This window comes from Neolamprologus brichardi, chromosome 7 (genome assembly GCF_056152115.1).
Source record: "Neolamprologus brichardi isolate AB-2024 chromosome 7, ASM5615211v1, whole genome shotgun sequence".
NCBI classification, from domain to species: Eukaryota; Metazoa; Chordata; class Actinopteri; order Cichliformes; family Cichlidae; genus Neolamprologus; species Neolamprologus brichardi.
This window is the reverse complement of record NC_142110.1, coordinates 4904646-4921526: the sequence shown is the minus strand read 5'-3', so window position 1 is coordinate 4921526 and position 16881 is coordinate 4904646. Positions and strand designations below refer to the sequence as shown.

The following is a 16881-nucleotide window of genomic DNA, read 5'->3' as shown; positions in this document are numbered from 1 at the left end:
TAAAATATTATATTATATTTTTTAGTTTGTTGTCTCTACGGTCCCTAGGTGGCAAAATAACGTCGGTTACGGCTGAGTTTCCTACGAAGAAGAAAAAGGGGCGGTAACTTCCTGGTTTCAAAAGAACAACACCGCGGTGCTGCTACACTGTTTAAAGTTGTAACGGGTGAGTAAAATTCAGAAGTATTTAAGCGAAAAGAAAACCTGGAAAAACGTACGACAGCTATATTGGTGCGCTATATAATATGACATTTCTTATTTCTCATGAATTCATCACCATGAAAAATAAAACATACCTACTCATTTTGCTACGACATGCTATTTTTTATAGATTATTTTTTATGTGAAGTACAAGTTCTTTATGCCCAACTGAATCATTGACGTGGCCGTTTAATATGGGTTTAAAGCGTTAAATTATCCCTCGGCAAGAATAGCGGACTGGTTTTAAAACTCCCGCTCCCCCTACCGCCCAGTCTGTGGCAACCGAGATACACGACTGGTATAAATTACCCTGTTAGCTCTGCAATCCAGATAGTGTTACCTCTTCACTATTATTGCAAAAATGCCACTCTAGAAGTTCTTTTAGTTGACGTATTCACGTGTCATAATAATTAGAAATACTGCAAAGGGTAATATTTTTGCTTGTCCACCAATTCCTAATACAAGATGTGTTTATTTTTTTCTAATGCTGTATTTCACTATTTGTATAATTATATCTGTTCTGCTGACTCCGTTTAAGCTCTTTACATAATTGGACACTTAAAGTATGCGAATATTAAGACCACAAAACTGTTTTAAGTGCTCATGATTTAAAAACAACTGATTATTCATGTAAACCTTTTAAGCATCTGTATATGTATTTTCCATTTTGTTTACAGTGTCTGCAACAGGATGGGGTCCCCAAAGAAACATGCAACACCGCACAGGTAAAGAACATGCATTTGACACGCTGAACGCTGGACTTTTGTTGCCATAGCACAGAGTGAGCCAGAGTAATGCTTTTTACTTTAATCTCCCTAAATGATACTTGGATTTATTGTGACAGTCTGGTTCCCCTACTGTTACAGACTTATCCCACATGGATTAAGCGTTATTACCTAAATGGGTTTAAATTCCTGGGTAATCCTTTACACAGTTTATATGTCATTGGTAAAGTGCTGTGATATTGTAGCTGTTACAGTTACAACCAAAGTGTGAGTCTTCAATGCCCAAATGTAAATTGTATGCCAGTAACATCTTCTTCAAAATGCTTCATGTTCTTTGTTTTCTTTTTCTGTTTTTCACCCAACAGGACTAATATTCGTACCCCGGGTCAGGAGCTTGACTCGCCACTCCCCCCTATTCACGAGCGTCTGGCGCAACTGCGTCCATCCAGAGAGCTTCTGGAGTTCTACAGACAGAAGATTGCCCAGTTTGATAGCGAGCACTTGGAGCTTCTGCAGATGCTGGAAAAGTGTAAAAGCCTCACTGAAGATCAGGTGAGAGATGGGAGTCAATGTGAGAGGCTTTGATGTTAAGCCATTTGTGCCAAAGAATCTTTGCCTGACTAATCTTGCCTCCCTTCATAATGCCCTGAAAGCATAAGCTACAGTGGGAAATACGACAGCGCGAAGGAGAGACTGCAGAGCTTCAGAGTGCCCTGAGTGACATGCAGGTCTACCTTTTCCAAGAGAGAGAGCAGTCTCTGCGGCTTTATGCAGAAAACGACAGACTAAAGATCAGGTAGGTGTACAGTTCAACCTTAATATTGATAAAAGTGAGTCACAGTGCCTGCAGAGAATGATTACTATTCTGTCAATAGTGATGGGTTACTTTACCATCTGGCTTACTGCAACTGACCAAGTATTTATTTTATTTTTTTTACATATTTTTAATAATTAAAACCAGTGGAATGCACAGATATATGTTAACATATTTTGTTAAGAAAGTTGAAGCCTATACAAGTTATTCTTGACTGATAGCAGTAGGTGTGTGGCATTTGATATCTTAATAACTTGTAACCACCATTATCTGTTGTCGCTTCTGTGTATAAAACTTTATTACCATGTAGCCACTGTTTTACAGAGAGCTGGAGGACAGGAAGAAAATCCAACACCTTCTTGCTCTTGTGGGTCCTGATACAGGAGAGATGACATATTTCCACCGGGAACCTCCTCACAAGGTACGTGCTTACTTCATTGTAGGTCATTTTCTGAGTCGATGCTTTGAACTCAAATTTATAATCTCAGTAAGATACACTGGATTAGAGCAGGGCGATATGATCAAAAATATTTATCACGATAAAGATTTGAAAATTTGCGATAACGATATAACTGATGATATAATTGACACTAGACAAAATACTTTACAACTCCACAACTTTATTAGTGCAAAAACCTCATCAATGTATTTTCACTTAAACAAGCAGCTGTTTTTTATCTGCATTAAAGTAATATACAAATTTAACAGTGCAAATGCAAATTCCTCGCTGACAGTTCAACCAAAAGGCATTTCCAGTGGAAACTGGCCGACATATCCTCAGCATAACCATGTATAATATCCACAACACTTAAAGAGGTTATACACACACAATACGGTAATATTATGTTGAAGCACAGTACGTATCACTCCGCGAGGCTCCTGCCTACGGTAGCCGTAATGCTCCGACAATCCATCAAGCGGTGCGGCTTCGTAGCTTAGCAAAGTCGCACTAAAACATTTGACAGATTTTCGAGTGCCGTGTACATAAAATCGTTTCGAGGTCAGTAAACACAACCAGAATTCATACATAAGGCACACGGGATTATAAGGGGCACTGTCGATGTTCAGAAAAATCAAAGGATTGATTTTAAGTGTGCCGTATTTTCCAAACAACACGGTAATAACGACGGCCCGCTAGCATGCTCTACCAAAAATAGTGCTTTGTTGTGTATCTGACGGACGAAAGCTAAACCAGTTCTACCACTGAAGTTGCAGCATCTTTACAAACCAATTCTGGTTCATCGTTTCATTCAATAATCCGCTTTTGCCCTTCTTATTCTCCGTCGACACCATGTGCGTATGACAACAAAGGCACTGCGCATGCGCGTTTTACCCATATTCTATCGCCATATTTCATTTTCTTATCGTTGCCCAACATTATACCGGTATTACCGTGAACGGTATGATATGGCCCAGCCCTACACTGGATTGGCTGGTGCTGCTAAACAGAACTACAGCATTTTTAATGATATTAGCAAAGTGCTTCTAAAAGCAAGCCTCCGTTTGGCTGTTATCATGGTAATGCAGTCAGGCAGTTGTTTAGGGTTATGACATTAAAGCTCCCAGAGTAGTTAAAAATACTGTTGTACTTCTGTTATTGCTATATTTCAGGTCACTATCTCACAGAGGTACCCAGAGTCCAGACTGGAGGAAAGTCTCAGTCTCAGGCCAACGAAGTTGAGACCTGCTGCAACCAGGAGAGGTTTGAAAATATATTTTTCTACAAATAATATTATTTTCTTTCGTCTGATTATTCAAGAAAATGTGAATGTGTTTTATTTGTGTTGTTGTTTTTGTTTGTTTTTAATCAAGTCATCACTACTTATGTATTTAAACCAGCCTTTTGTAATGACCGTGCCATTTTCATTTTATATTTAAGCAGAGAGTGGCAGGAGAACTAAATTTGCAGATAGGGAAAATGGAGAGAGCTTGGAACAATACAACAATGAAAGAGAGACATTGTTGCTACAGGTATGGGCCTACTTTATGTATGCTTGAAATGTGATTTCATTCATATGATCTGTTACAGAAAGTTAAACATTTCTTTCTCTTGTGTGTCCCATGTTTACATTTTGTGGCACATGTCTCCAGGTGGAGGCGTTGCAGGCTCAAATGGAAGAGCAGACTCGCCTGGCCAAAGAGCAGGTGGACGCTCTGCTGGAGGATCGAAAGATTAAAACAGAGGAGGCCGAGGCACAGCGGCAGAGAGATCAGGACCGCATTGCTGCTCTGACTGACAAGTTAGTCTTATAGTTTATGTAGTTTATGATGTCTGTATTTTTAGGTATTTATCATGGTGACTTATAGCTGTTTGTAAAACAAACCTCTAGACTTTTGTCTTCTGATATCGCTGTGGCTGACATTAAATTTCCAGATTTACTTTTATTTATCTCCTTTGACATGTCAGACTCCAGCGAACTCAGAACCTGTTGCATGAGAGCACCAGAGATTTTTTACAGCTAAAGTTTGACACACGAGCTAATGAGAAGAGCTGGATGGTGGAGAAGGATCGCCTGCTGAGGGAACTGGACTCCTGCCACAGCCGTCTTAGGAAGGCCAGGGGTGTCAGCACTGAGTTGGGGCGAACGTGGCAGCCCAGCAGCAGCACAGCCCTCCCTCAGCCTCAGTCAGAGTCAGATCAGCCACACAAAGAGGAGCTAAAGGTAACATTATCTGTTTGTGTTCATGAAAGTCTGAAAGAAGTATTTCCTGATTCCATTTCGCGAGGTTGTATAAATGCCTTTTATTAATGTCTTCAGAATAAATCACAGTTTTTTGGCGAGTTCATTGTAGTCTCTGTTTTTTTCTTTATTCTTTTTTCAAACAGATATTGCAGGAGGAGCTGAAGCAAGCCAACCGTCTGGCAGACATGTACAGGGAGCAGTGCATTACTTTTGAAACAGAACTGTCCCAAATCAGAGAGGAAGGGGATGTGGGCAGGGAAATATTCAAGGTACACCAGTTTGATTGATGGTTCAGTCTGTACAAGCCTTATGCACATCTCTGATTAAATGGTATCTGATGTTGATGGAGATCACCAAGTTTCTTTTTACTGATACCTTGCTTCTGTGTGCAGGAGCGTTCAGAGAAAATGGCCAAGCGCCTCCAGCTGATGACTCAGCGTTATGAGGCATTGGAGAAGAGGAGGGTGATGGAGGTGGAGGGCTTCAAGGCAGACCTTAAACTCCTCAGACAGAAACTCAAAGATGTAGAAAAACAGCTTCTGAAGGTAAAAAGATCCAAACCAATTGATTTTTATCAGATAGTTATTTGTGATCTCAGCATGCCTGTGCTTGTTTTTACATATTATAAGCACTGTGAATGACTTTAATTTTAATGCAAAACAAAGTTAAACAAAACTTTCACTCGTCTTCCTTCAATTTTTCCACCTTGCTCATGTCCAAAATCACATTTTAGTAAGTATTGACTGGGAGATTCTCTTTTCGTCAGGTTACCTTGAATGTGGGGCCCAACCAGGACTTAGCCATCCTTCATGAAGTACGACAAACCAATGCCAGGACCAAAAAGGTTCAGGGCGAGCTGATGGCTCTGAAGGCAAAAATCTTTGGACTTGAAAATGAGCTAAGATACAGCTGAGGATAATGCGCTGATATTTTCTGTAATGTGTAGCTGTGTTTATCTCTGTCGTGGCTGCTTATTCTGCTGTGTTTATTTTTAAAAACTAGACTAAATGTTGTTGATATTTTGTGCTTTGGACGAATAAAAATCGTTGAGTTATTTTAAATCAGTGTACAATCAGTTCTTTATATTTAATTAAAAAAGATGCAGCTTTGAATTTTTTTTACTGTGACAACCAAATGGTTGTCATTTTTATTTTTTGAATTGGTCAGTTTTTTAAATTTTCATATACAGATGAATGTTGGATGTCATCTTGGGATCATGGAACAGACGTTCATGTTTCACATCAAATGTGTAACCTTTATTGAAACAAGTACATACTATTCAAAGTTTACTGAATATGAATTTATTTGTACTTTTAAAATCATGTACTTTTTAAAAAAATATGACATATATAAGAATGTATGCTTACTAATGTGTTACATAGAAGCGTTTCAATAAGGAGAGATTATTAGAAAGGATGAAAATGATTTATTGATGAACAGAATATACACGGTTAGACTCCGATGGCCTGTTCCAGCCGAATGGACCCTGGCTGTAAAAGGGATTAGAGCAGGACCCCCGGAGCTGAGATGAAGGTGGCTTGAATGGAGTTTGAGTGATGAGAGGTGGAGGTGGGTGGCACAAAGGCATCTGCAAAGGAGAATGACAGTAAACTAACTGAAGTAGGTAAAAATGTAAACAAACCTTGCTACTGGTTATAATAACCCAGATAAAATTAAGTAAAGTTTTTGTAAAACTAAGTGCAAATTATCAAGAAAAAATATGTACAAAAAAATAAAATAATTATTCGTATATTTGTTTTGTTTTATACAACTATACATGAAATGTGTCAGAAATTAGGAAAATTAGAGGGGGGAAATGCAAACATGCAAATCATAAAATGTAATCTTTTGGGGTCTTTTTTTTAAAGATAATATAGTTTTGTATCTTTGCCATGAAATTTACAGTTATATATACATGATGTTGAAACAAATAAATAAATAATAATATTAGTATTATGTTCAGGTACAGAGTTTATTGAGTTTCAAAGTTAGTAAGTTACAAAGTGACTTTCATTTCTACAAAAATGATACCCGTGTGGGTTTCCGTTGTTGACGTAATATTGGACCTGGAAGTTCAACGGTTTGCTTCTTTGCGCATGCGTCCTCAGAGCTATGACAAATTGTACCGCTCCTCGGTATACAACCGTATATTACAGTATGAGGAGCGCAGAGTATGGTATTGACTTAGACTGATAAAAATATCATGACCCGGTTCTTCAGCGGTCACATTTGCTAAGTTAGCCGTAACCGTTGGCGCAGCTAAAGCTAGCTCGGTCGTGTCTGTTGTTGTTGTTGTTGTTTACACGTCGCCTTGTCCACTAAAGTGCCTGAAACAATGCAGAGAGTGAGATATTTAAAGAGTGGCTGGCAGCTGCTGAAATCAAGCTGCGAGGGAGCAGCAAAGCAAGCGAACACCCAGTCTTCGTCCTCAAGATGTTATAGCCATGTAAGTCAACGCTTTGTACAAACTGTATTAACGAGAGTGGAGACGGGAGTGCTGATTGAAAGCACGGTGGCGCTCCATCCCATTTCAGTGCTACCTGTCAAAGAAATGTATCCTGACAGAAGAGTATTCAATCTCAAGTTATCCAATTTTTTTTTTAACATTTTTTGCTCAGCCATCTTTGACTTAAATATAAATATTCTAATCTAAAGTTTGGAAATATCCGGTGATTTCTGTGAAGTTTTAGTCTCTTTTGTTAAAGCCCATTCACCCACTTTCAAGTCTTTTTCCACACTTTGAAATCTCAGACCATGTTTGAACACAACTTCACATTTGTCTCATGTGTCTGGGTATTGGCTAACAAAAAAAGTCAAGCAGTCCTGCAGAGTGCCATATTTGAAAACCGCTAATAAAAAATCACATTGGAAAGAGGACTCACAATTTCTGAATGACATAGTTGTATTTTACAAGAAGAAGCACTCAGAGTGCAAACCTCCACCAAGGCTACCAGCTATTAAGGGAAGTATTACATTTTGTATGTATGAATTTTGTTTTTTTTTGTTTGTTTGTTTTTAAAAAAAAGTATTTTAAGAAGTTTGTAGTGCAGTAAAAATTAGGTAAAGGTAGGATTACAGATGTTTACTTTGATTATACAAATATTATGTAGGAGTGGGTAATGGATAATAGGTACTGATTTGCAGCTCTTTTTTCTTGATAATACAATATAATACATTTTGGAGTCAACTCCACAAAGAAAGCTTGAGGTCAGAGGTCAAATATAACATCATTTGGATGCAGACTATATTATTTTTAGTCCCCATATACCAATATCATTTCCTAAATGTTGCCAATACAAACAATGGCAGTAGGATTCTGAAGGTAAAAGAATGAATGTTTGATGTTGTTTGACCTTGAAGGAGAGGTCAGAGGACAAATGTGCCACATTTTACATTTTTATAAAGTATTTTTTTATGTTTACAATGCACACCGAACTTGTAAGGGACTTATAAGGAATGCATGGATGTTTTTCATATTTTTATTTGTCAAATGCAGATCCTCATTAAATTTTATGGTAAGAAATGTGAAAGAACTTTGAGATATTTATATTTGAATATTTCCTTAAATTTCAGTGTGTGAAAAAAAGTGAGTGGATGGGCTCTTTCTTAAACAATATCTAGGAAACTATTTAATATAATAAGCTAAAATCTCAGAACAATTATTATAAATATGTAGAAACTTAGCTCATAGAAGCTGCAGTGGGATCAAAGTCTCGCTCAGTTCAGTGTGCCTGCAGCGATGAGCTCTCAAAGACTGCTCAGAATGCAGTATCAGTTAATGAGTAACCTTATGTTGTCATACTACACATGTCCCCACTCTGTCGCCTGCTCACTCCTCAGGCAAGCAGCTCCTTCGGGCTCCTCTTTGACATTGACGGGGTGCTGGTGAGAGGCAAGACTCCGATCCCTGCAGCCAAGCAGTGCTTCAAAAACCTGGTGGACCGCAGCGGAAAATACAAGGTCCCTGTGGTGTTTGTCACTAATGCTGGGAACTGCATGAGGCAGACAAAAGCGGAACATCTGTCACATCTGCTTGAGGTGGAGGTAAATTGAGAGCCTTTTAAAACATTATCAGTTTGCTTTGTCTCGTGTATTTTGTTTTTAATATTCTTTGATATCAGCCATTTACTCTAGAATCCCTTTATCTCAGGTGTCTCCAGACCAGGTGATGCTATCCCATAGTCCTTTGCGAATGTTTACCCAGTTCCACAAAATGCGTGTGCTGGTCTCCGGACAGGGTCCAGTAGAGGAAGTCGCTCATAAGTATCCTGCAATAACTGGGGTAATCTGGTGCCTGCACTCTGGATGTTGACCTTTAAAGCTGAATGTTCTGTTTATTCACTTGTTTTTCTCCATGCTCCACTTTGTTATCAGTGTTTAATCGCTTCACCCTTTGTTCCCTTTACTGCTTGACAGTCTCTGTGAAGCCCTTTAACAGATTTTTGTTTTTTTGAGTTAGTGGGATTTTGTTTTTGTTTTTGTTTTTAATTCAAGTCAAACATTGTTATTTGAAATATAAAGAAATGCAATAAATTAAACATTGGAAAACATGTTACAAAAAACACCAAATACCCAAAACACTGTTAAGATTTTCTACATATTTTCAGCTTGTAATTCCTGCTCAACCGGTTTGACTTTAACTCGCCAAACTTCAGCCTGGGCTTTCAGGATGTTGTTACTATAGATGTGCTCAGAGAAGCGTACCCAGTCCTAGATGTTGTGGATCACAATAGAAGACCCAAAGATGTTGTAAGTAATACTGTTTAATCCATTTATGTTCAGTTCAGTTACACGTCTTGCCAACTTTGCACAATGTCCTTCAGGTGCCGCCCACTAAAGGTTTACGGCCAATAGATGGTATGTTTCTTTTGCGCAGTCATTACATAATCCCTGAGAATTAACGATTTTCTGGTAATGTGGCCTAATTGTATGTTTTGTTTTTATTTGGTCCTACAGCTGTTGTTTTATTTGGCGAGCCTATTAGATGGGAGACCAACCTCCAGCTTATTGTTGACGTGCTGCTAACTGGTGGGAACCCAGGCAGCACTTGGAGTTCAGCGCATTATCCTCACATCCCCGTCCTGGCATGTAACATGGACCTGCTGTGGATGGCAGAGGCCTGGAATCCCCGGTACACATCAACACCACAGTCTGAAATATTACAACCTTCAAAATTTACAGTATTCTTGTTATACAGTGCCATGGAAAAGCACTATTATCAAAACCTACCTGGCCCTGTGTGAAAAAGTGATCGATCTCTCATTAAATCATGAATTAATTTTGAGTAACCACATTTGAGAGCTGAGTTCAGCTTCACCAGCCACAGTGGCCTGATTACTGAGAAACCTGTTGAATAAAGAAACCTCTTAAATAGAACTTAAGTGAATTAGGCAAAATTATTCAAGAAAGCAACACATCATGCCACACTCTGAAAGGGGTACAAAGGCAAATCATAGTGAAAGCTATGAGAGAAAACGTGGAACACAGGTGAACCTTCCCAAGAGTACCCGGCATACCAAAATGATCCCAGGAGTGCATCACCTATCCAGCAGGTCACACAAGAACCCAGAACAACATCTAAAGGACGTCCAGCAGGACAATGATCCAAAACACACCAGCAAGTGCACCTCTGAATGGCTAAAAACAAAACAAAATCATGGAGTGGTCTATTCAAAGTCCAGATTTAATTCATCATAATTAGCATCTGAACTTAAACGGGCAGTTCATCCTTGAAAACCCTCCGATGTGCCTGAATTAAAACAATTATTTAAAGAGGAGTGGCGCAAAGCTCCTCCACAAATGCTTGCTTGCCAAGTGTGTCACAACCAGTTATTAGGTTTAGGTTTTTTTATATTGGACCAAGTTGGCTTTGATAGCTTTTCCCTTAATAAATGAAATAATTTAAAAACTGCATTTTGTATTTACTCAGGTTATGTCCAATATTAAAATTAGTTCGATCTGTAACGTTAAAGTCACAAATATGACAAATGTGCAAAAAACTAAGAAAGGGAAAAAAACAAACTTTCTCACAACACTGTATTTCCTGTTCTTTGCATCACAGGTTTGGTCATGGTATGTTCCTGGTGTGCTTAGAGTCTCTGTACAAGAAGGTCACAGGATACGAACTCAAGTACGAGGCTCTGATTGGGAAGCCCAGTGTGGTGACTTATAACTACGCTGAGCTGCTGATTAGACAGCAGGCTGAAAGACTTGGCTGGAACACGCCTGTGAAGAGGGTGTATGCTATAGGGTGAGTTTTTCAGTCTACATTTAACACTTAGAAATTCAGTTTAAAAAATAATTTGAACTGAGTCCTTTTTTTGTTTTTTTATAGTGATAATCCCATGGCCGACATATATGGCGCCAACCTCTACAATCGCTACCTCCAGTCTTCTCGTCACACCAAGGCACAGATGCAGGCTCAGAGTGCTGGTGGAAGTATAGATCCCTCAGCTGTTGATGACACCCCTAAAATGACATCAGCAGAACTAGGTGGAGCTTCAGGTGTGGTAGAAAGGGATCTCCCCGAGGGATGTAGCTCAATCCTGGTGTGCACAGGAGTGTACAGCAAAGACCAACAGGAGCTGCTCTCAGACCCAACGCAAACAGTCACAGAACAACGCATCTTCCATGGTCACAGAGACTTCCGCTTCGATCCCAGCCTCACTCAACCGTCCTTCGAGGTGCATGATGTGAAGGAGGCGGTTGAGTTGGTATTTAAGCAGGAAGGCTGGCCACTACAGTAGGGGTCTCCATCTCATAGTCTGATCTTTCACGATTAGCAACAGGTTATCAAACCATTCCCTTGATTATTACAGGGGAGAAGTAGGTGTTACTATGTTATAACGAGCCATAGAGTCAGCTGTGAAAAGGAATAATATGCCGTTTTAACATCGAATACATAGAAGTTGCATTTTAAATCAGTCATCCATAATAGTGCATCAGACCACTGCTGAATTCTTTTAAAAAAGTTTAAGTTTTCAATAATAGACATCACTGTTTCTGAGTCAAGGAATTCAGGTTTTTGAGTACATACATTAAGTTGTCGAAATACACATTTTAGTACTTTAAGTATTGATAAGCTCACGGGTGGATTTCAGGTGGAATTCCTCCACAGTTACATCTTTCCAGCAAGTTTAGACTGATTCAGAAAGAGCTGTACAAAGACACAGTTTTGTGACATTACCACTTCAGGCATTTGCACAGTCAAAAAAAAGACACCCCTATAGGTCCTCATTTGTTTTTACTGCTGTCATATTTTACCTAATTATTTTTTTAAACATGGATGTATAAGCTCTATTTAAGTTGCCAGCTATGAGTGTATTACATCATTTTTTTACTTTAGCCAGCAGCATGTTAAATTTTATTTTCTGAAGTTGGTGGAATTTAACAGTAGGGTTTTTCACATAATGAATAGTGAATGTCTGTTAGAAGACTGCAGTTATAGTTACAGCGCCACTGAAAATACAGTTTTTACATTTGTAACTGGTTTAACAATGTGTGATTTGCAGGTGACTTAAACCTGTGGAATTGTACTTCAAAAGCCATATGATGTGAAAGAACCTTTAAAAAAAGGGGGGATTAAAATGACAAAAGGCTACATGTAAAACTGTAGTGTTTACTGTGCTGGAGTCTGTGTACAAAGTCCTCTGGCAGAGGAGTGGTTTGTCATCACATTCATTATCCTCAGAATAATATTACAACATGTTAAATATTAAAAAGTCAAAACATACAAAACCAGTATTCACACACACACGTTGCAACACACAGTTTCTCTTTAAATAACATCCCATTCTCTGGTAGAGAAACAGGTAAATTGAGTATTCAGGTCTCCATTCCCACTCTTCGAGTGACTCCCTGCTTCAGCCTTCTCGGCACCCACACTTTTTATCTGTAGCCACGGCACTAGGGACCGGGTGAGAGTTGTTACTCAGCATGAACTGAGGAGAGTTTTCAGAGGACTCGTTTATGATGGTCATACCATTGCGTGCCATTAGTTCTCGAGCCATAAGAATGAAGGCAGCCTCTATGTTCTGGGCCTCCTTGGCTGAGGTTTCCAGAGCAGCCAGCACACCACTGTCTTCTGCCAGATTGCAAGCATCCTCAAAGAGCACCTGTCTCTTAGCGTGGAGATCTGACTTATTACCTGCAGTGGTGAACAGAACCAGAGTTGGTAAAAACAGAAGTGAAGCAGATATTTGCAGCTATGATTTGTATCATTTTCAGTTCAATTATTCTTTTAGTGCAACACTTACTACAACCAAGTCTTTAGATCACATTTAAACTTTACCCGTCAAAAACACGGGGCATGTTTCTGACTTTTTGGAATTACGTCTATCCCAACAAACTTAGTAGACTTTAAGTATAAGATACATTTTTTTAGGGTTAATACAGTAAAACAGTCACACACCGGAATCGCTGTTTTAGCACATTATGCATATGTCTTTGGTCTGTAGGTGGACGCTACACGATACACTACCTACAGAGACACAAGAAGAATATCTAAACTCTACATAAAAATACTCTCCCTCACTGGCATGCTCTTTTATGTCATTGACTTATTGCAAATTAATACAACAATACTACATTCAGTTAGTGAGATCAGGATTTGATCTAATCATGAAAATATGGATTTATCCTGCCTTGTATCAACAGCTAAAGCTGCTGGTGTGACATTGTTTGGGATATTTTCTTGACACATATTGTTAACACATTGTTAAACACCACAGTCTACTTCAGTCGTTTTGGTGACCATGTTCATCCCTTTATTAGCACAATCTACGGATCTGCTAATGACTTTGCAAGTGACTTTTGTTTTGTTGTTTGAATTGATTTTGAAACATGTTTTTTGTGACAATATCTACAACTCAAAAATATATTCTGCTCTGTGCAGACAGTTTACATACCAATGAGTATCAATACCACACTGGCAGCTCCGTACAGCTCCACTTCCCTGATCCAGTGTGGAACCGATTCGAATGTGCTGCGTCGAGTGATGTCATAGGCCACCATCGCCCCATGGGCGCTGCGGTAGTAGCTTTGAGTTATGGTGCGGAAACGCTCCTGTCCCGCAGTGTCCCACACCTGCATCTGCAAAACACAGATAACACAAATATGGGTTAACCGGTTATACAGAATAGGTTAAGGATCAACAGCGTACAACTCCTTAGTTATTCAAGTGTGATGTCAGGTTTGTCTGCCGTTTGCAGTTGTTTCTGAACAAATGTCTGCAAATGTCTAAACAGAATTATAAACTAGCAGCTAATAAATCAACACACCCAGAAAGCAAACAGAAACACCGAGGATACTACAGACAGGTTGTCAGCCCCTCCCCTTTCTCTAAAGAACTAAAACAAAAGGACTTCTTTACTTTAAGACAAGAGTGCACCCACACGGATCTCATGAATTGCACGCACCTAAATATGTGGACATGACTGCACTATCAGCTGTGATGCAAGTGCTTAAAATAAAAGTCATCTACCTTCACCTTCTTGCCATCAATGTCCAGGGTACGAACAGTAAAGTCAACACCAATGGTGTTTTGTTGCTTTTCGATGAAGATGCCAGATTTGAAGCTTTGCACCACGCAGGTCTTCCCAACATCTGAGTCACCAACCAAGATGATTTTAAAAAGAAAGTCAAAAGAGTCTTCAATCTCTGGCCCAGCAGTCTGCATGGTGACAAGAGGAACAGAGAGAGAGGGGAAAAAACACTATTTTTTTACTATTGCTGACAGACGAGACCTAATACCCTTGGGCCTCAGTGCAAATGAACCGGTCCCTTCCAAGTTGTGTCAATAAGAACTTGGAATATTTACACAAACAGCAGTCACATCCTTGAGAAAGAAAGGGAAAAATCAATTGTCTACTGGCAGAAGTAACACAGACAGTTTGATCCCTGGTGAAAGATCCATCCAGAGCTGAATAAAAAGTAAAGGTTCTGTCAAATCTAATCTGTCAAATCTAGTGAAGCAGCTTGGTTTTTCTTCTGCTATCTTAAACCCATTCTTTAACCTTTGTTCAACAATCAGAAAAGATTACACTATCAGCTCAGGTATTCCATAGAAATCAATATTCCTTGAGAAAGACTAGTCAGAATCCAAAAGCTGTTTCTTCATCAGAGTTGGTTTCCATATCTACATTACACCAGTAGTCACATTCTTGAAACACAACTAGATTCTGTCCTTCTGCCCTTTAGACTGTCACTCTTTGTGCTTGCTACACCCCTGCGCCACTCAGTTTACTTCTGAGGCAGTATAAGACACGCCTCCTACCTGTGTTGGAAGTTGTGATTTCCAACTGCCAGCCCACCTGCACCACTGCATCTTGGGATATGGATTTTCTTTGTATGTTTAACAGCACTCAATACCTGAAAGAGACAGACAGCAATCATTCATTACCAAAAGCTCTTAAAGGTTGAGCTAAAATTAGTAGCTAGAACTTACCGTAAATTATAGGAGTGAACAAAAGTGTTGAAGGTTCACTCTGAGTGCAGACTTCCCATTTTAAGAGGGTGTGACTGCTACACTTGCAGCCATGCAACTATAAAAATCAGTATTTAAGCATGTGGGCGTGGTCAAGATAACCTGCGGAAGTGCAAACTGAGCATCAGAATAGGCCAGAACGGTGATTTAAGTGACTTTGAATGTGGTATGATTATTGGTCCAATATGGGCTGGTTTGAGTGCTCTTATGGTGACATCTTCCAGCAGGGTAATGCACCAGGTGAAATCATTTCAAACTGGATTCTTGAACATGACGGTGAATTCACTATATTCAAATGGCCTTCACAGTCAACAGATGTCAATCCAGAAGAACACCTTGTTAACTTTGTTGGATTTACTTTAATTTCTTTCTCTGGTTTTGCAGTGCTGGGTTCTCCAAGCAATGATATGGTCTACCAGCATATAACGAGCAAAAGAGGTGTCTTTGAATGCATCACTATTTAAAACAGAAAGTGCTGATTGGGAGATACAACGTATTCCAAGATCATAGGAAGATAGCTGGAGTCATTTATGTTAAATGCATTTATTTTCTGTGTCTCCTCAGTAAGGTATTTAGTTGTTCTTTTAATTACTGTTAGGTTAGAGCAGGGGTGTCAAACTCAAATACACAGTGGGCCAAAATTTAAAACTGGAACAAAGTCGCGGGCTAACATTAATATTCATTGGGAAAAAAATCTTCCTCCAGATATAAGAATGAATCTTTTCTTATGGACTCGAACAAGTTTTGCTGAAAAACTGAATATGGAACAAGCAAAGCTTAATACTAAACAATATATATATATTAGCTGTATAATACCAGTAGGCCAGCTCTAATAGTAATTTGGTATGGCTTCGCGGGCCAAATTTGGCCCACGGGCCAGAGTTTGACACCTATGGGTTAGAGTAACAATTAAATTAAAGCGTGATTTTGCTTCTCTAATATTAGTTGATTCATTTTGTTCCCCTTGTGTCTAAATTTAAGATTCCCTTTCCTTCTCATCTGATCAGTTTTGGTTGCTTGGATTGGTTTGAGCATTGATGTCATTTTATCTCATGTTGCTTCTTACTTTTTAAGTTGTAACATTACTGTTTGACTTTTTTTCCCCAAGGATAAGATAAAGCACTTTTTTCTCAAATTTCTGTGTCCCTGTGACTAACCTTTCACGTGGAGAAAGGTTTTATTTACAAGGCTTCAAATACCTTAGAGCAAACAGCCTACACCCTTACACCCAATAAAACTACTCACGACAAAATGTAATCACATTACATCTTTGTTTTAACAGCTGCCCCCCCCCCCCCCCCCCCCCACACACACACACACACACAATGATTAACAATTAAAGAAAACATAAGCTCTTCTCCCTGATTACAACCAGCTAACACATTCCAAAGCAATCAGGAAACTGTAAAGAGTTAACCACAAAATGAACACAAAGAAACGACACAAAAATACACCAGAAAAGCATAATTTAAATCATTTTACCTCAGGCTTCACACATTGGCATCACAGTGAGATGCTAACACAGACTGAGCATACTGCTCTGAATCTCTCTCTCTCTCTTTCCACCCCCTCACTACATTCTGTCGTCATCTCAGCCCACAGAAGAACAAGGCACAGCTGGACACAGAACAATGTGTGAAGTGTGAGGGGCACTTGACCAAGCTGGGTCTATCTTTGGCTGTGACCACCAGCCACCTTCTTTCTGTCGTGCGGGTGGTGCCTTATTTGTTCAGTGCAATGAAACGTGGTTTTGTTGACCACAGAATGAATGAGACCGAAACAGATCTTTGACTGTGCCACATTTATCCAAATAAAAAAAAAAAGTATTGCAGTACATCTACAGAAAATTGTATTCTGGACTTTTAAATATCTAGTCACACGAACATCATATCAAAATTTGAATAATTCCCTTAATTTAAAAACAAAAACATAAACCAAATACATCTTCACCACAACCACCTTAAGAGAACACAA

At 39.2% G+C, this 16881-nt stretch overlaps 3 protein-coding genes across 4 annotated transcripts; 2 read left to right on the top strand and 1 right to left on the bottom strand.

Annotated features, from left to right (window-relative positions):
• Positions 1 to 68: 68 nt before the first annotated feature.
• ccdc77 (coiled-coil domain containing 77) lies at positions 69 to 5485 on the top strand. Its single transcript, XM_087844335.1, has 12 exons — positions 69 to 166; positions 879 to 926; positions 1292 to 1478; positions 1580 to 1722; positions 2065 to 2161; positions 3352 to 3442; positions 3623 to 3711; positions 3832 to 3980; positions 4148 to 4403; positions 4568 to 4693; positions 4817 to 4969; positions 5191 to 5485. The coding sequence occupies exons 2-12, from the start codon at positions 892 to 894 to the stop codon at positions 5335 to 5337; spliced, it is 1473 nt and encodes a 490-aa protein (XP_087700461.1). The 5' UTR covers positions 69 to 166; positions 879 to 891; the 3' UTR covers positions 5338 to 5485.
• Positions 5486 to 6477: 992 nt separating this feature from the next.
• On the top strand, positions 6478 to 15348 carry hdhd5 (haloacid dehalogenase like hydrolase domain containing 5). Of its 2 annotated transcripts, XM_087842910.1 has the most exons (9): positions 6478 to 6870; positions 8265 to 8468; positions 8575 to 8687; positions 9080 to 9173; positions 9248 to 9281; positions 9381 to 9555; positions 10486 to 10674; positions 10759 to 11107; positions 15292 to 15348. In XM_087842910.1, the coding sequence occupies exons 1-9, from the start codon at positions 6760 to 6762 to the stop codon at positions 15331 to 15333; spliced, it is 1311 nt and encodes a 436-aa protein (XP_087699036.1). In that variant the 5' UTR covers positions 6478 to 6759; the 3' UTR covers positions 15334 to 15348. The 2 variants fall into 2 exon arrangements, with proteins under 2 accessions (XP_087699036.1, XP_087699035.1); XM_087842909.1 differs by lacking the exon at positions 15292 to 15348 and having other exon boundaries at positions 6479 to 6870; positions 10759 to 12033.
• Positions 11784 to 16579, bottom strand: rab19 (RAB19, member RAS oncogene family). The gene is made up of 5 exons (XM_006795736.2): positions 16390 to 16579; positions 14698 to 14792; positions 13906 to 14094; positions 13331 to 13514; positions 11784 to 12570 (listed from the first exon to the last, which is right to left on the bottom strand). The coding sequence occupies exons 2-5, from the start codon at positions 14746 to 14748 to the stop codon at positions 12287 to 12289; spliced, it is 708 nt and encodes a 235-aa protein (XP_006795799.1). The 5' UTR covers positions 14749 to 14792; positions 16390 to 16579; the 3' UTR covers positions 11784 to 12286.
• Between the last annotated feature and the right edge of the window lie 302 nt (positions 16580 to 16881).

What these genes read in the sequence shown, in the direction of transcription:
- ccdc77 (XM_087844335.1), top strand. Translation starts at nt 892, where the DNA reads ATGGGGTCCCCAAAGAAACATGCAACACCGCACAG. An exon ending in ACCGGGAACCTCCTCACAAG is followed by an intron (nt 2,162 to 3,351) that starts GTACGTGCTTAC and finishes GCTATATTTCAG; the next exon opens with GTCACTATCTCACAGAGGTA. An exon ending in GAGAGACATTGTTGCTACAG is followed by an intron (nt 3,712 to 3,831) that starts GTATGGGCCTAC and finishes ACATGTCTCCAG; the next exon opens with GTGGAGGCGTTGCAGGCTCA.
- hdhd5 (XM_087842909.1), top strand. Translation starts at nt 6,760, where the DNA reads ATGCAGAGAGTGAGATATTTAAAGAGTGGCTGGCAGCTGCTGAAATCA. An exon ending in GTAGAGGAAGTCGCTCATAA is followed by an intron (nt 8,688 to 9,079) that starts GTATCCTGCAAT and finishes GCCAAACTTCAG; the next exon opens with CCTGGGCTTTCAGGATGTTG. An exon ending in AAGAGGGTGTATGCTATAGG is followed by an intron (nt 10,675 to 10,758) that starts GTGAGTTTTTCA and finishes GTTTTTTTATAG; the next exon opens with TGATAATCCCATGGCCGACA.
- rab19 (XM_006795736.2), bottom strand. Translation starts at nt 14,748, where the DNA reads ATGCAGTGGTGCAGGTGGGCTGGCAGTTGGAAATCACAACTTCCAACA. An exon ending in TTGATGGCAAGAAGGTGAAG is followed by an intron (nt 13,515 to 13,905) that starts GTAGATGACTTT and finishes TGTGTTTTGCAG; the next exon opens with ATGCAGGTGTGGGACACTGC. An exon ending in TGTGGTATTGATACTCATTG is followed by an intron (nt 12,571 to 13,330) that starts GTATGTAAACTG and finishes TCACCACTGCAG; the next exon opens with GTAATAAGTCAGATCTCCAC.